The 17,989-nt window shown below is 38.9% G+C and overlaps 5 protein-coding genes across 5 annotated transcripts; 2 read left to right on the top strand and 3 right to left on the bottom strand.

Moving 5' to 3' along the window:
- Positions 1 to 327: 327 nt before the first annotated feature.
- On the bottom strand, positions 328 to 1,026 carry FG386_000169 (uncharacterized protein; the record flags this gene model as incomplete). The annotated part of the gene is made up of 1 exon (XM_067339480.1): positions 328 to 1,026. The coding sequence occupies one exon, from the start codon at positions 1,024 to 1,026 to the stop codon at positions 328 to 330; it is 699 nt and encodes a 232-aa protein (XP_067198278.1).
- A 572-nt stretch (positions 1,027 to 1,598) lies between these two features.
- FG386_000170 (uncharacterized protein) lies at positions 1,599 to 2,032 on the bottom strand (the record flags this gene model as incomplete). Its single annotated transcript, XM_067339481.1, has 2 exons — positions 1,599 to 1,640; positions 1,907 to 2,032. 2 exons carry the CDS (start codon positions 2,030 to 2,032, stop codon positions 1,599 to 1,601), a joined length of 168 nt encoding a protein of 55 aa, XP_067198279.1.
- Positions 2,033 to 2,207: 175 nt separating this feature from the next.
- Positions 2,208 to 4,391, bottom strand: FG386_000171 (uncharacterized protein; the record flags this gene model as incomplete). The annotated part of the gene is made up of 3 exons (XM_067339482.1): positions 2,208 to 2,213; positions 2,247 to 2,306; positions 2,451 to 4,391. The coding sequence occupies 3 exons, from the start codon at positions 4,389 to 4,391 to the stop codon at positions 2,208 to 2,210; spliced, it is 2,007 nt and encodes a 668-aa protein (XP_067198280.1).
- Positions 4,392 to 5,145: 754 nt separating this feature from the next.
- FG386_000172 (uncharacterized protein) lies at positions 5,146 to 9,579 on the top strand (the record flags this gene model as incomplete). The annotated part of the gene is made up of 1 exon (XM_067339483.1): positions 5,146 to 9,579. The coding sequence occupies one exon, from the start codon at positions 5,146 to 5,148 to the stop codon at positions 9,577 to 9,579; it is 4,434 nt and encodes a 1,477-aa protein (XP_067198281.1).
- Positions 9,580 to 10,191: 612 nt separating this feature from the next.
- Positions 10,192 to 17,649, top strand: FG386_000173 (uncharacterized protein; the record flags this gene model as incomplete). The annotated part of the gene is made up of 1 exon (XM_067339484.1): positions 10,192 to 17,649. One exon carries the CDS (start codon positions 10,192 to 10,194, stop codon positions 17,647 to 17,649), a length of 7,458 nt encoding a protein of 2,485 aa, XP_067198282.1.
- Between the last annotated feature and the right edge of the window lie 340 nt (positions 17,650 to 17,989).

The following is a 17,989-nucleotide window of genomic DNA, read 5'->3' on the forward strand; positions in this document are numbered from 1 at the left end:
GGGTGGAGTAAAGCAGGGAGGCAGTTTTGAAGTGAATACTTGTTCCGTAAATTCGAATTAACATTAAATTCTCTTCTTAGAATTTAATACGTTTACTTCTTATTTTTTTAGTTTTTGTGTGAGAATCTTTGCCTTGTCTCACAGGATTGTTCTTTTTCTTCTTTTTCAAACAAGAGAGTGGGTTTGGATTCTTCTTCCTTCTCTTTTTGTTATTCCTATTTTTAAGTGCAGTTGAAACAAAGTCAGTTATTAGTGTTGATGGTTCGATCCACGTATTTGTGCCAACTCAATATGTACTGCCGACACGGGTTATAGTTAGTTTAGAACTTACGTTTGTTCGTTTTTCTCAAGCGACTCCTTGAGTGAGGGAATTATAGAATACTCCCATTCCTGAGGCGCCATTCTTGACTCCTCTTTGGCAGAGTTGTGCACGTTCGAGGCATAAGAAGGCTGTTCCAAAACGGGCACTTGTTTGAAAAGGTATAGCGAGGGAACGCCCGGTACTTTGCTTAGTTTTTTCCTCAGCAGGTGATCCTGAGAGGCTACTATGAACTTTTTGGAATTCTCGTTCTTGGAGACTACGTCCAAAATGCATCTAAAGGAATCGAATGTTTTATCTCTTTTTGAGTCTTTATTGAGTTCACTTTTGGAAAAACTACTCTTGTTTTCGGTTTCTACATTAACGTCCGTGGCATTCATAGAATTTCGCCTCGAGCTGCTGCAAATATCGGTGTTGTTAACTATATCATTTTCCTGTTCTTCGATTAAGCCGGAATCATCGTCAAATACTATTCTATTTTCTCCCTTTGCTTCGCCCTTTTCTGTACTAAAAATGTGACCACATTTGTGTCTAAAGTATGCCTTTGCAATGAGTTTCGCCCCAGAAAAATCGGCCTCGTGACCTCTCGTATTGTTCAGCAATTCTATTTCCTTGAATATACAGTCGGTGACAACAGGTACTACTTTTCCATTCAGTATTTTTTGAAGAAGCTCTTTAATATGTATTTTACTCTTTAATCCAGCCATAATAAAGGTACCGTCAACTATTATTAGTTATGGTATAGTTAGTGTTGAAGGATAATCAAGTCCAAATATACAGGCTTTAGGAGAGAGTCTGCAAATTAGGCAGAATAATCTCCTTAAGTCTGCACATCAATATTGAATGTTGATGTTTAACTTACTTAACACTCTATATGGCTCCTCGAAGTCAAAATTGACCCTGTAGAACTTTAAAATCCGCTTTATCTGTTTTTTTCTACTTATCCTCATTGTATGTGACCGCAAGCCATAACTGCTTCTCGCAGACTACTGAGTACTCAGTTTCTATTTAAACACGAAAAACGGCATTCTTATCTAAACCTTTTCACCCTAGGGCAAAATTTCGGTTTGGACAGATTGGCGCCAACGCCGTTTTATCTGTTTTTGCAGGCAATAACAGATTATGGAGAGTGAGGAATGTTCGACTTAAGTATTGAATACATGGAATTTCTCACAGTTTTTTCTCTGGTTCGACGACAAATTCTCTGCAAGGCTCCTTTCTCAAATCATTTCGTGAGGGTTGGAGCATTCATTACAAGGAAGTTTTGGCGGGAGCCGCCTTAAGATTTATTTTCTTTAGAGAGATATACAAATATACACACCTATCTTTCAACTAGAAGTACGCCAACGTCCCAAGACTCAGTCTTTGAGTAGCTCAAATATGGAGTAATTTTCATAGGAAGCTTGTTCAGAGGTTGTATTTTGAGGGATTCGGCAATTTGGTAGGGTGAAGTTTGACATGAGACAGTCAATGGCTGCCTTTTTAATCGCATTTGCGAATTTTTGCTTTGTTTTCTGCAGTTTCCGTACAAGGTGGAGGCCGGGAGTGTTTTTGAAGTTACGATTAAGTTTTCAAAATGGCACTTACGTTTTGGGGTAGCGGATCTAAGAACTCTGCATTTTGAAATAGAGCAAGGTTTGTTGCATTGTCAACAAAACTTGTAATAGATCCATTCTCCGGAATTTGAAATACGTTTGTTGGTGCTTTTGCCATTGATTCGAGCAGTTCGATCTACACCCGTGTAATTATACAGTTAAATTAGTAATTGTTTATTTGTTTGGCTAATTGAGGCATAACACTCATTTTTTTAGAAATTATTATTAACTTGATTCTCGAGTAACTAAACTCAGTGTACAGATATTTGTTCTTCAGTTACGTGTTTTTGTCCTCACCGCTTTTTGTATTAAATTATTAAAAGGTAACTTACCGTTGGTTCCTGTTCTATGTAGTCTATAAATGTTTGTGTCAGACCCATTGTGAGATATTCCTAGGGATAATCGTAAGAGTGGTATATTTGTTATTGTTTCTGTATAATTTGTATTTTGTTTTATTTTCTTCATTTGCACTCATATATATATATATATATATATATACATATATATATACAACTTCATTTCTATTTTCAACTTACTTCTGTGTCGTCCAATAAATTCTCAATTCTCCTCTGAGCTCTTCCAAATGTGGATGTGTTATATATTTTCCAAAGAGGCTCTCCTATTGATGTTCCTACAGTGTAGAGATCTGTACATTTGTGAATATTCGGATTGCAATAAAAATCTTGTATTTTTGCCTTAGGCCCCATTTGATTAGGAACTAAATTAGGCTGTTCGGTGCCTGGATTTATAAATGTTGAATTGATTATTTCTTCAACAGGTATTGACCAATTTTCTTGTTTCATATTGGATAACGAATTTGAAATCAAATTATTTATTGCTATTTTTCTATCATAAGGATTTGGAATTTCCAGTCTAGTCAAATTTACAATATCTCCTATTGTCGTTGATTTTAAAACCCCTTCCTCAACATTTTCTTTATTTTCCTGAATATCATCGTTCTCGTCATTCTGTTGTTTTTTCTTGTGATTTTGATTATTGCGCTTGTGACTGTTACCGTGGTTATGGATGTGACTAAGAGTATGATTTTGGTTATAGTTTTGCTTGTAGCTATGATTTTTGTGATGATTTGAATTGTTGTGGTATATTTCATCATATTTAGAGTCATTCAGGCGTTGAGCTTCGAAATAATTTTCCATATCTTGTTTTGTATCATTACCACTAATACCTATTTCGTTGTTAATATTATCTTCATCCACCTTTTTCGGTTCTTTTCTTATGTTTTTGTAGTTATTCCACCAAGCTTCATTGATACTTGCTGGAATATTGTGCTTAAATTCAACAGGCCTTGCTGTATTTGTTCTTAACAATGGTTTATCTATGTGCTCCCATTTCCATATGGATTGTTTTTCGCCCATTTGTGGTGCTGATGCTTTTAAATAATGTATTGACGAATACGGTGAAAAGCCTTTATTTATCTCCTGTTTAGTTAAAGTTGTTATTCCTATTTGATTCAAACCATTGTTGTAGTTGAAACTAGTATTAGTGTTGCTGGCTCCATTACCACCATTATTACTTGTACTGGTTGTGACCATTAGTGGCGATTTAGTCAAGTATAGTGGAAACTTTTGCGATATTTGATTAGTGTCTTTATTAAGAGAATTTAATATTGAAGTTTTATACGGGTATGGCTGTCTTCCTAAATAGCTTCCTATTCCACTGCTACTACTCACTATACTTGGTCTATTATATGTGTATATTTTGCTTCCTCCTTTTCCCATTGCCGAGAGTGTGTATAAATTATCATCTTTTTTGCCGTAGTCTGAACTAGGTTTTGAAGGTGAATGATTATCACTGCTTTCCATCATGCTAATGTTCATCCCATCCTCAATATTACTTCCAATTTCTACGATTGCTGCTCCTATTCCATTTCCAATATCCCCTATCTCAGTTCCTATTTCTTCACTTAGTTCACCAATTCCCGGAATAGTATTTGGAATTCCGGGAATGCTCGGGACTCCAGCAGTTGGGATTCCAGGAATGCTCGGGACTCCAGCAGTTGGGATTCCAGGAATGCTCGGGACTCCAGAAGTTGGGATTCCAGGAATGCTCGGGACTCCAGCAGTCGGGATTCCAGGAATGCTCGGGACTCCAGCAGTCGGGATTCCGGGAATGCTCGGGACTCCAGCAGTTGGGATTCCGGGAATAGTCGTAGGAGTTTGAATTCCACTTTCAATAAAATTACCTACGCTAATAAGATTCGGCAAAACGGCCCTGTCCAAATTTCTTCCAATTTGTGACAAGGAGTTATCATTAATATCAAGGCCAAAATTACTGTAAGGATTTGGGTTGAACTGGCTGTTAGCGTAGCCGTTGTATTGTATATTGTTTTGACAGCCTGAATGCTTTAAATTAAGTGATAGTAGGCATATTATAAAGATGTAAAGTTTATCTGAAAAAAGAAGGTACTTTTTTTTGTTGTAGTAAAAGTAACGAAAACAAGTTACATTGGAGTGCATTAGATCAAAAATTAATTTCTATCATATACAGCAGTACAGTTCCATACTGCTTTACAAAGTGCAAAATGCAATAATCTCTATTCCGAGTATACGAAATGACGTAAGGTGGGTACCCAAAATAAACGTATATATTTATACACAGAATAACAAATGCAAACATATAAAAATATAATATATATCTACTATTCACAGGAAATTTTCAGTAAGAGGAAAATAATATATTTCGTGTCACACAACAGGTTTAAACAGTAAGCAAACAAAAAAGGAATCCCTGCATTATTAGCGTGTCCGTCCTGTCATTTATTCATTCGCCTTTGAGGTGAAATTTTACGTCTAAATTAATCCAGAAATGAGGATAAACTACTTGTAATAAATGCAGCCTTGTTCATTAATGTCATTAGCAAGGCTGCATTCACCAACACAAAAAGGCATTTCTTATTTACTTTTATTTCAAGAAAGAGTGAATATTCGCCTGTTTTGCGTATAAATGTTAAGCTTTACGAAAATTAAGTATACAAAAATGGAAAAATATACTCAGGAGTCTTTAGTTATAACTCTTTAATAGGATTGTGTACTTCAGGGCACGGTGGGGGGCAGACCATAATGAACAGAAATATGCATGTGAATACGGTAATATACCGGGGTTGAGCATATTTTGGAGCCAAAATACAAATTAAGGTTGAAGCAGATATAACATTATACAAAAAAATCTAGCAACGATTTGGTAGAATTGAGGAGCAAAGTAGGAATATATATGACAAAATGTAAAAGACTCCTGTTTCTATTGCCATTATTGGTATTTGGAAGCATTGGCGAGAGGAGGCTGAGTGTAGAACACAATATTACAAAACAGGTTTGTTACAACTACGACAGCCAGAAAGAGGTAATAAAAGAGGAGTTGGACAGGAGAAATGGCGTTGGAGTCTTGCTTAAAGATGAAGCTGCGTTGGATTATTTTGTATTAAGCCCTAGTGATGCGAGTGGCGACGGAAATGGTAGTTCTGGTGATGGTGATAAGGTAGTGCCAAATGACTACGGAAAAAACGGACTCGGAGGTATTTTAATCAATTCAGATAAGTTAAACATACGGAAGTACTACACTAATTTGAACTCGAGTGATTGTAGGATATCAATATTAAAAAGGAGAAGCAATATAAAAATATCACGTAACATAATTTACATGATGAAGTCATTCGACAGAGTATTGGAGTTGCTGGACATACTTTCTTCTAGGAGAGAGTGTCCTTATTGCAAGGGTTGCAACGATATAAGACTGGGAAGTTTGCCAATATGGGTTTCTCCGATTCTTCACAAACGGCTCAGAAGAATAAACTACGAATTGGACTACAAACTATGTTATATACTAAAGAAAGACCTGAGAGTGTACAATGAGATTAAGAATACTATTTTGCGATTGAAAAGCGACTTTGGGACCTCAGAAAATCGCAATAAGGACGTATTGTACGATGTATCTCCAGTTGATAATGTGACTTTTGAAATATTAAGGAAAAACTACATAGGACCCTTGAATGTTTCAGTGCTTGGTGTTATTTTGGAGACTAAGTTCGACGATTTGAAGATTGTTGGATCTAAGTTGAATCACTGTGTACCCTTGCAGTTTTTGTTCAAGTGTTCCTGGCATCCAAACAAACAGAGCAAAGACATATTGTCAAAGTTAAATGTCGTGTCAAATATTATGTTTGACATATCAAACAGTTTGGAGATAAGCTTTAAGCTAGATCCTGAAAACGGAGCTGAGGCCAATGAGACGGCAAGAGCAGACCTAGATGCCGTTTATAGCAACGATGGGGATTATGTCAATGCGGGTTTTGACAAGGACACAAATTACAAGTTTAAAAGCAACAGGGAGCGGAGAACTGGAAGTGAAAGCGGAAAAAATGCCAGAAATAATGTTGAAAACGTTTTGGATCTTCACTATTTTGATATCCGTTTCGGGAGTCCAAACATAACGGATTATGAGGACGTTTTTATGCCAAATAAAAGCAAGACAAAGGCGAGTATTTTTTCGAAGAGTTCATTCGCAAACTCCTTTTCGAACAAAAACTCAAATTTGTTTGGCTATCGCGAGCATTCGTCAAGTTCGGATTCAGTTCTGTCGTCGGCACAATCCCACTCAGCAGCAGTTTCTTCCTCCTCCTTGTCTTCTTCCTCGCCCTCATCTTCATCCGAATCGTCCTCTTCCGTGAATTCGCTTCCAATTTCGTCAAACAAATGCGTTTCGCCCTTCCTAGATACGATGGTGATTCCAAAAGACGGTCTGTCTGTGAACGAGGAGTTTCAAATATGTGACTTTGAGTTGGGTGCTAACCTGGACATCAAGAAGGAGGCAGCAGACAGTATAAAGAGCAAGGGAGGTGACAGGTTTAAGGAGGATAGCGGCGCAAAAGCCGATGCTTTTGGGATGAAGGACACCAGATCATATGGTGACCGCGAGTACTACTATTACGACGATGACGAAGACGAGTATGGCGACAAATTAAGAGTTATACACGGCATGCAGTATGTTCATCATATAGCTGCTATTCAGTACGACTATGCATCTTCGTCTTCAAACAGCAAGTTACTGGCGTGGGGAGACGGAATAATGCATCCCAAGTCAGTTCAGTCCTCAAACCCCGATTCATATTTGCTTGTTCCATGCAATAGACCGATGTGGTTTGTAATAGGCTTTCAAGAGGATATCTTTTTGGAGTTTATTTCAATTTTCTCCCTCGAGTACTTCTCCTCTTCCTACAAAGATATTGAAATATCGGGGAGCCTCGTTTACCCGACAAAAAACTGGGTTCCAATAGGAATAATTAGGAGAAATGAAAAACTTTCAAAGGAGATGTTTGATATAAAGCCACTGTGCATGAGAGAAGAGGATTCAAACGAGGGGAGAAGAGAACGAACCTTTGCAGACATTGATTATATAGGAGAAGGCACTATAAGTGACAAGAAGGATGAAAGGGCAAAGGGGAATGCGAGAGACAGGAATGGCCAAAAGGAGTACAGCGAATCGGTTTTGGCCGGCTATAAGAACAAAAGACAAAAAAAATACAACTCAAGAGATGTCGAGAAAAAGTCAGATAGAAAGAAAAACGACAACTCGAATAATGGCGTCGACCGTGGGAAGGACGGCGGAGGTTTGGGACCAGATGGGGGAAAGTACGAATACTCCTTTTCTCCCTCGTACTCGTATTCGAATCCCTGTTGGGTAAGATATATTAAAGTAAGGGCTCTTTCTAGTTTTGAAGAAGGACACTACTACTGTCATTTGAACAGAATACAGATATTTGGAAATAATATAATAAGCAAACTGGAGGCGGAAATAAACGGAAAAAGAAGGAACTATATACTAATTAGAGGAGACGGAGAGGAAAGCGTAAAGGAAGTTGAAAACAGACTTTTGAAGAGGGATCCAAGCATAATTAACGGAAACATTCAGGATAGAAAGGAAGATCCCGGAGAAACAAGTCTCGACAACAGTCATGGTGGTGGTCGCAACAACAATGGAAATAAGGTAAACATGATGAGCAACAATGGGGTTGAAGGTGACACCAACAGTAAAAATGTAAATTTTAATGGAAACAGCAATAGTGCCCACTTTTATGGTTATAACCACGGTCAAAACCATAATCACAACCAAAATAGTAATGTTGACCAGCAAAAGGCTCTATATGCTGAGACTAGGTACGACGAGGGCGGAGGTATAGATAATTCAAACAATGAATTTGTTTACGTAAACTCTAGTTTCGGCAACTGGTATGCTGGTAATAACAGAGATAGATACATTGGGAGAAATTTGCAAAAACAGGAGGACAGGACAACTTTTTCGTACAATGACGGAGGCAGACACAGATATGCATATAACAATATCAATGAATATGAAAATGAAGCCTTGTATCCGAATTTTGACTATTACAGAACGCAGGACATGAATTACCACAATAATCATCCGCTGCTTTCTTTTGTTGAGAAGGTTAAGGTGTTGGAAAAGAAGATAAATCTTCTAAAAATTGAAAACAGAGCGATATTATCGGAGTTAAATTCTACTAAAAGCCACATAACTGAGTCAGTAATGATGTTGTCCGATTCAATAAGGTTTTTGCAGGACATTTTAATGTTGGACTCAAACTATAACATAACGTCTGCAAGCGTGGACATGGGAGTTGGTGAAAAGAAAGGAATTGGCAAAGGCGGAATTGGGAGGACCGGAGACGCAAACATTAACAACATTGGAAACGGGTTAAATGGGGGAGGAACAATAGGTCTTGAAGACATAGGTGTTGTTTTTAAAGATATTTTAAATAAATATTTCGACAATTACTTAAATATTGAGTGTCTAATTAAGCCACTCAGCAGCATTAACTCTTTTGTGTTGGTTATTTTGAGATCGATAGTCGAACACATTACAGTTCTTATTTTTTTGCTTATAATCGTCATCTTGGTTACCTCTCAAGTGTTTTTGTACAAACAGCTTTTTTCAATAAAAAAAAGACTTCAAAACACACTTCAGTTTATTAAGAGTTGCTCTAATAATCCAACTCCTACCGCAAAAAACTCAAAAGGTGGTCTTGTGTTGGATGAACAATTTTCATTTCAAAAAAACGCGAAACTGCACTCCAATCCTGTTGGAATAAATCTAGTTAGGGGATTAAATGGACACGTTTCTGGGAATTTAGGGGGGAAACCCCAAAACAGTCAGACAAATTATGTCATGCCGTCTTTAGTTCTCCCATCTTCTTCCTCTCCAGCCGTTGAGAATATTCCCACCACAGTTGGTGGGGTAGTTAAAGCCGGGAATGACGTCAGTGCCGATGGGGGAGGTGGCTGCAGCAAGGGTTCCGGAAACGAATCTGGTGCGAGACTCGGTCATTCCGATATTATCAAGGACATCAGGGACTCTTACTGTGAGAGTAACGACCGTGACTATGTTTTACAAGCTGAAGCCTACCCAGTTTCCGTAAGCACTTGCCTTGAAAACGTCAATCAGGGTTTTCCCACTAAAACGGAGCGCGAGGAAGTGCTCGGTGACAGCGACACTAAAGCGGTCAAGAAAGAGCAACTGAAGGAAGAGGAGGAAAACGGAGAGGTGGACGGAGAGATCGGTAACAACGTAAAACGCAATCCCTTTTCCGTGCTTGGGAGTGATGTCCAAAACAGCGAAGATCAAAACCAAGTATAGAACTCGTGTTCAGGAAGGGAAATGGACTAACCTCCTTTGAAAGACAGGAATACTAGTTTTTAGTTTTCATACAGGGTATAATTAACGAATTAAAGTCTATATTTATTTTTTGAACGTCTAAATGTCCTCCGAACAACCGTTTCTGTGTTCTTGCACTGAGAGTCTCCGGGATCGCACTCTTTCCGTTAACTTTTTTTCTCAAAGGCGAAAATCCCAATTCCACCGTATTTTTACCTTGTTGTAAGGCAGTCGCAAGTATTCAAATTATTTCACCAGTATACCCTTGTGCGGTAACGAAAATGTAAATAAAAAATACAGAAAAGACGCGGGAAATTTGGCCGAAAGTCAAAAAAAAGTGGAAAAGGATATGTACAAGGGCCTGAAAAAGTTGCAAGTTAGAATAGTAGTAAGGCCGGAATTTTGCGAAAATAAGGTATAAGGAGCATATGATAATAAGCGCATGCTAAATTCTTATTTGATAGGGAGGCGTTAGGCTGTGAATAAATAGAAAACCAACCGGTCGAGAAGAGCAAGCGAGTGGATAAATAGAAGATATTGAGTGAATACTGGAAGATAAGGAGGAAACAGGAGCGATACTGCTAATTTACAAAAATGAGCGGTTTGGTTTCTCTTGGCAACATTAGCATGTTCAAGAACATGGACGAGATGCTGTTGAATAATATATTGGACTATAAGGTTGACTGTAAGTGCAATGCGAGAGACAGCGATATAGAAAATTTAGTAGAGAAGTATGTGAATAGACTAAGAGTGATAGGGAAGGAGCATTTAAAGTCATTTAACAGCAACATGACCAAGTTTTTGGACTCGGAGCAAAACATTTTTGAGGACTGCGACCAGAGCAGATTGGTGTTCAACAGTGAATGGGGTGCGAAGAGGAGTTGCGAAAAGCAGTATAGTTCGGTTCTCAGGATACAGGATGAGATATCAAGGATAAGTCTGGAGTTGAATGCACTTAGAAGGGAACATGAGAAAAGAGTTTCCGTTCTTAATTATAATGAAAATTGCGTAACTACTACTAGTGTGTTGGAGGAAGATACAGAAGATGTAATCGAGGGAGACGAGGCACTTGGAGACTCATTAGAGTTTGACGGAGTCTCGATTCCCACCAACGTTAACGTGGATAATTCGTCTATTTCTTGCCCAGGCAGTTCAGTTGGAAACAAGGAATTGAAGGTTGCAAAGAAGAGAAAGACAAGTAGAAGGTATTTCAGGAGAAAGAACACCAGTAGCAAGGAGAAGAATGATTTGGACGAGACGGAAAAGATGGTTAGAGCCAGAACACCGCTTGACATTATTACACTTGCTTCTAAATATTATTTAAGAAGACTCAGACTTAATCACGACACAGAGTTTAGCGACTTGACCCTTCCAGTTGCGCAGGAATACAAGAGAGGACCTTATATAAATGTAGGAGAGAGGAATATAAGAGACATAAAATCCTTGAACATGGTAAATAGCAGTACATTGGGACACAATTTTTCGTTTTTAGACGACTTGAGCAAGTGCTGTAGAATATCGAGCATTACATTTGTTTCGAGATCTAGCGATAAGCTTTTGGGGGAGGCTTTGTCCGGTATTCCATATGAGTACATCATGAGAGGTGCAACAAACGGAGTTGGAGGACCAAGTGGCTCATTTGGAACGGGAATACCGGGAATAGAGTTTGTAACTGACGATCACGTAGCAAGGAGAGGTGAGGATGACGTTTTTTTGGACACTAATGTCTGTCAAACTAGAGAATTAGACTCTAGTTATGAAGACAAAACGAACTTCGGGTTCGGGTCTTTGTATGAAAGTCCCAAAGGCGAAAACAAGAACGAGACTAACAGCGAATTAATTAATGAGAGAACACGCGTGAGTAATGAATCTATGTATTCAGTTAAAGAGGACAACCTGATTCAGAACAACGGCAATTGTAATAATTACAGTTATTTGGCGTCTGTAATGGAGAATGAACCGAGTGTTTTCTCCCTTGCCAGACAAAGGGTTAAAATAAGAGTTTCTCCGGGAAGAAGCAAAGAATTGGAGGAGCTTCTGAGAAGTGATAATTCAGAAGCGTTCAGGAAAACAAGACTCAGGTTCATAGACGGTCTAAGGGATTGCGCAGAAGCCGAAGGAGCCGAGAATAGGGAGGGAAGCAAGGATAAGGACGCCAATATGCTTGTTAATAATGACGGAAATGTGAATGAATTTGGGATTTCAGACTGCCTTGAGTTACTTAAAAGGGAGGATGAAGAAAGACTCCGTTCTTTAAATAAGCTTAAAGATTTGATCAAAGAGTATGGTGAAAAAGAAGCGACAAACAATCAGCTTTCCTTTTATATTCCAACATACAATTACCTGGTCGAGGAAGCAGAGGTGTTAAATGGGATTCTTGGACATAAAGATAACAAGATAATACAGATATACCGCGACGATATTATTTCAAACGGTGAGATTCAGGATTACTATGAGATTATTTTAAGCATTCCAGAGAGTGTGTTTTTAATGCCGTATTACACAAGCTTATGTTATCCACCTGAGAACAAATCACCGACAGGAGTTGATTTTGACGACAAAAAAGAGGAAGGGCTCGAGGTTATTAAGAATTTGAGACCCATAAACGGAAACTTTTACCATCCATTGAATCTTTTCGGAGTTCCAGAGAAGATAAAGAAGGTTAGGAAGCACATTGGGAGGAGGAAGTTGTTTGTAAGAAACGAGTTGTTGAATTTGAAGAGACTCATCCCCTCCGTTAACTCTGAATACAGAAGATACGTTAGGCATATGGAGATTGGGAATAGCGAAAAAAACAAGGAATTTACATGGGGATGTTTGCCTGTAAGGGCAATAGACCATCCAGATCAGATAGTCCCGTTGCCAATAGGCTACTTCAAACACGGTTTTAGATTCAAGGCTTACCACAAGTTCTTGGATTTGCTTCCCTTGTATAGGAAAAACGACAGAGAGAAGACACTAAGAATGTCTTTTTCAAGTCTTTCATTTCCTGTTTCGTTCAAGAACTCCAGCAGGGTTTTTGTATCAATGGACAAAAAAAGCAGAAACTGCGACTTTAAGCACGATAAGACAGGTCTAGAGGAGGGAATTAACAGATCTGCAATGCAAAAGACTGAGCACGAATCTGAGAACTTGGAGATCCGGATTGACGAGGAAGAGGAGCATGGCTCTACAGGCGTTAACTTGAGGAGAAGAAGGGGCACAGCGGTACCCGGAACCGTTCTAGGCACAAAAAAGACCAAGGGACTCTCTATAGAGAATCAGAGTAAACCTCAAAATGGTTTGAACACAAACGAAGATAAGGGAATTGGCGGATTAGTGGGTAACTGTAATCAAGATAAGATAAACATTTCCGGTACAACGGTGCCTCAATATCCAATTGATACGTCAAGATCAGGTTCAGGACCTGTTTTGATGGGAGGTGGATCTTTCGGATCAAAGGAAAAGGAAATAAATGTGAATAATATAAAGAATAGAGAAAAAGAAAAGGAGATAGTGCACCAAAAACAGGCACAGAGAGAGTGGATGCAAATGACGACGTCGTCATCGAGTTTTATAGGCCCCTCTCCTCTTTGGTTTGAGAACTGCATATTTAAGTTCCCTTCCGACATAGAATATGCCATCATGGACGGAGATCCTGTTGTGTTCTCCGGAAGTTTGAATCCAGTCATTTTTACAAACAATAACAACAAAATAGTAAATGTGGAAGAAGAGAGCGACAGGAATTTGAATACGATTTGGAGTCTCTCTGAGATAAGGTTGTTTATAGAAAAGTATTTAATGTATCCGAAAGACTTTAAAAGAATATCTTCTTTTATGGAACACAAGAGCATTAAGGACTGCATCGACTTTTACTACAAATACAAGTATTCGCTAGGCTTGAAGAGAATTTTAAGACTGGTTCAGTACTTCAAGGGCCAGAGTAAAAGTCAGCAGAACTCCAGCAAGTTAGGTTCTTTCAATGTAAGTAACGGTCAATTTCTGAGTGAAGCGAGTAACTGTTCATCTTTCCCCGAATCCGACTGCGAGGAGCGCGAGACGAAAAGCGTGTTTGACGGGAACAACAAGCTAATTAGAAACAAAAACGGCTTTGAGTTGCGTGTCTGGAATAGCAATGTTAGTACCAGAAAGTGTATCGAAATTATATCTCAAAAGAAGCAGTCTTACAGGGAGCATATTATAGACGAGATTCTCAAAACGCTAGATGTAGACAACGTATATGGTGATTCAATGAGAGAGATGTACAATAAGTGTTGTTTTGACACTTTGAACAACATGAGTTTTTACAGCGAGAAAATGTTGTCGAGATCTTCCCTAAAAAGAACGATAGTTAAGCCGCATACGTTATTCAGATTGCCTATGTTAGAGGGACTTAGTTTCCCTGAAAAGCTTAAACTGTACGAATATGATAGCTACAAGAGCGAGTTGATGGGGGATCACAGAAAGAGGGAGAGGTCTTGGACCGCTTTGGACGAAGTTATATACAAGTCTATATTTAGAATTCACGATGATGTAGCTTACTCGAATTACAGCTATTTGTCCGGCAAAGTCAATAATGACAAGTACTTAATGGACAACCTGTCAAACGGGTACATACTACCGAAGAACATACATTCTTTAATATCTCCTGTATACAACATTAACATTCACAGTGACTCTACTGAAGGTACAACTTCAATTCCAAACAACGTTCCAATTATATTCCAGGACTATGACTTTAAAAACAGTCAGGTACTCACGGACCACATTATCGAGCCGAGGATATCAAAAAAGGATTTAAGGGCTTCGGTGTTCTTGTACATGAATCAATTTGCCGATTCTAATGACTCTCTGTCAAGCAACGGAGGCAGCATAAATAGCAGCAGTTTATTTGATTCTTTGACCATTTTTCCAGGAAAAAGTAACCAGTCTCAACAGTCAGATCAGACGTCGTCCGTCAACTCAATTGAAGGAAACAACGATCAGTCTTTACTCTACCGTTCGAACTCCGGTATCACGACTAGTTCACAAGGTACCCAAGGTCAGGGGAACTGCCACAGTCGAGGCCTTTCATCTAAAAGCAAGGCAAACCAAATGTCAAACGGCAGTGGTCAGAGTCATATAGAGAGGAACAAACATACGAGGAAAAAGAGAGGCAATTCAGGTTACAAGGACAACAACAATGTTAGTTGTAACGTTTCTTTTGTTGAGAGCAAGAGAGACACAATCTTTGGATCGGGGGGAGGCACAGGCAACGGCCTCAAGGGCGAGTCTGAGATGGCCTTCAACTCCGCACTTGTTCCGGGAGCCGGGATTGGGGAAGACAAAACGACAGGAGGGGGAGGCTTTGGAACCGGTGTAGACGCAAACGAGATGCTTCACCAGAAAAACAACCGCTTCTCAGATTCCAACACTAACTCAAGCACCTTTGAGGGTGTGAAGAACAGTCATGCAGGCGGTAGTAGTAATCAGTCTAAAGTTCCTCCCAATTTTGGAGTAACTTTGAACCCAGGAGTAATTCCCTACAACAGTTTGTTTGACAACGGCAGCGCGACTCGCTCCCATTACAATTTAAATCTCCAAGGCAACGGGCTTGCCGGATCGGGCGGGAATGTTCTAATAAACAATATCAATAATAGTTTACAGGGACAAGCGCTTAGCCAGATTGTAAAAGCGCAATTTGGGTCCGGAATTAATACCTCTTCGGTACCGGGGAGGATAGGAGGAAATATAAACAACTTAAAAAACAGCGGTGACACTAGGAATAATATTAATGCTAGTGGAACCGGAGGCGACAACAACGGAAATATTTTGACTAACTTACCTGAAAGTATAAGTGGAAATCTAATGAGTACCAGTCAAATTCAGAAGATTCCTCCCCTGTTACTTGCGAATATGATGGGAACGACAGGTAATATGGGAGGTCTAATCGGAACGACAAATAACTCAGGAGGCAACTCGGTTATTTCAACAGGTCTCGTTAATAATAGCAACAGAAACACTGCACTAAGCAACGGTGGTGTTGGTGGCAATGTAATAGCTGACCAAAAGGTTGAAGGTGCAATTGGCATGACCAACTCTGGAAGCAGCAAAGAAAGCTGGAACAATATATTAATGAATCAGTATCTCCAACAACAACTTATGTTTCAACAAACCTTGCAGGACCAATTTAAGAATGTTGCTTCAAGCAATGGACCACAGGGCGGAATTCTTGATTCCAATAACGCAGGTAGTCTAAGTAATGGTTATGCGGATTACTCACTTAACAACTGTTTGGAGTTGAATAACAACTCCCTCAACTTAAACTCAATAAGTTCTAGTCAAAGTGTGAGCTCAAATCCCAGTCCGAATTCGACTTTGAGCAATTTAAATTCAAGCATTCGAAATGTAAATTCAGCTCCTAATCCGGTAAACCAATTAGTAGTTCCCAGTAAAATTTCCGGAAATGCGAATCCAGTTCAAGTTCATACACAGATTACGTCATTGAATATTCCACATGCAAAAAGTGACTTACAAAAAGATACCGGTGAACTGTTGTTGGGGATAAGTAAAAAATATTCTGATAATTCTTTGATTTCAACAGGGGATATAAATAATGTAATTTTGAACAATAACAATGGTAATAGCAACAGTAGCAACAACGGTAGTGCAAACAACGGCAATAGTAACGGCGTTCCTGTTGATAACAATATTATTGGAAGCTGTACGTCTGTTGGAATTGGTGGGGGTTTAGTTGATTATTCCGTTGCTAATCAGGGATTGAATAATCCTCAAGTTCAGTCACAGGTATTTCAAAGAAATATCTCTCAACTACAACAAATGTTCCAACAACAAGTATTGCAGCAACAAGTATTGCAGAACCAAATCCAAAATCAGATTAAGAGTCTAAGCAAAAGCCATATCCAAAGTCTCGGTCAGATCCAACCTCAGAATCAGACCCAGCCTCAGAATCAGACCCAGCCTCAGAATCAGATCCAGCCTCAGGGTCTGATCCAACAACAAACACAGACACAGCCACAGCCACAGCCACAGCCACAGCCACAGACTCAGACTCAGACTCAGACTCAGACTCAGACTCAGACTCAGACACGTCCTCAGTCACAGACACAGTCACAACCACAAGCGCAAGGTCAAATTCAGAATCAGAATCCAGTCCAGTTCCAGCATTTATTCCAAAACCAATTGTTGAAGGGTGGGCATGCACATACATTTGGGCAGCAGCAGCAACAACAGCAAATTCAGCTGCAGAATCAAATTCAAGCGCAAATTCAAGCGCAAATTCAGAATCTAATACAGGCTCAAATTCAAATAGCTCAATTACAGAGTCAGTCTTACCCTCAAATTCAGTCAAAAAACCAAAATCAGACCTCAACCAAGAATGCAACGCCTGTTCAAAATCAGTTACAATCAGTTTCACAGACGCAGTCTCACCCACAAGCTTTGTCTCCGTATCAACTGCAATCACAACCGCAACTACCAATACCAATTCAAATTCCGCAAATGCAAATTCAATCACAAATGCAGCCACTAATTCAGACGACACTTAATGGTACAGGCGGCGGGATTCCCAATGATCAAGTGCCTTTTCTATATCAAAATATAGGATCGAGAAATCCAGGAGATGTAACTGGCCTCTTGCAACAACAACAGCTGCAACAACAGCAATTGAAGCAACTGCAACAGCAAATACAACAACAACAGCAAATACAACAACAGCTACAGCAATTGCAACAATTGCAGCAACTCCAACAAATACAACAGCAGTCACTTTTAGTTGGAAATACACTTGTAACTGTAAACAGTGATGATGGTCACGATAAGTTCGACGGAGTGATGAGAGGACTTAACAACGCTGGACTAATAACATCCTTATCCGGAAACAGCGGTGTTTCAAATAGTTTGGTAGAAGGTACAAATAGCCTTGATAATAACATAAATGCAATGGGATTGGAATCTCTAAATATTCCAAACTCGCCTGTATTTCAAAGGGAATTGGACAAGTCAATCGCCTCTATGAATATGGAAAGGATAAACGTTGACAATAGATTACTTCAAAATAAAAAAACCGAGTAAAGGGTTGAATTTACACTTTTTTGATTAGAAGGGAAAAGACTTAGGTGTTAAGATAAAATTAACATAGAAAATTAGACTAAAAAATGACATTTTTAATTTATATTTAACCTAACTTTTGCTTTTGTCTGTTGATTAGCTTTGCTTTCGTAAGGCAAAAGGCTTCTTGGATTGGCTGACGATGCTTATTGTTATTTAATACTTAAATGTAGTGCTGTTTATTGCAAAGTCGTTTTACTATAACTTAATTATTCCAGTTATTTACGTTAAGCTTAAAAAACGAATATGGCTTGAAGCTGATTGACTTTTAAACATTAGGGTCGGTTTTAAGATAGTAATAAAT

This window comes from Cryptosporidium ryanae (genome assembly GCF_009792415.1).
Source record: "Cryptosporidium ryanae isolate 45019 chromosome Unknown contig_11, whole genome shotgun sequence".
Lineage (NCBI taxonomy): Eukaryota > Apicomplexa > Conoidasida > Eucoccidiorida > Cryptosporidiidae > Cryptosporidium > Cryptosporidium ryanae.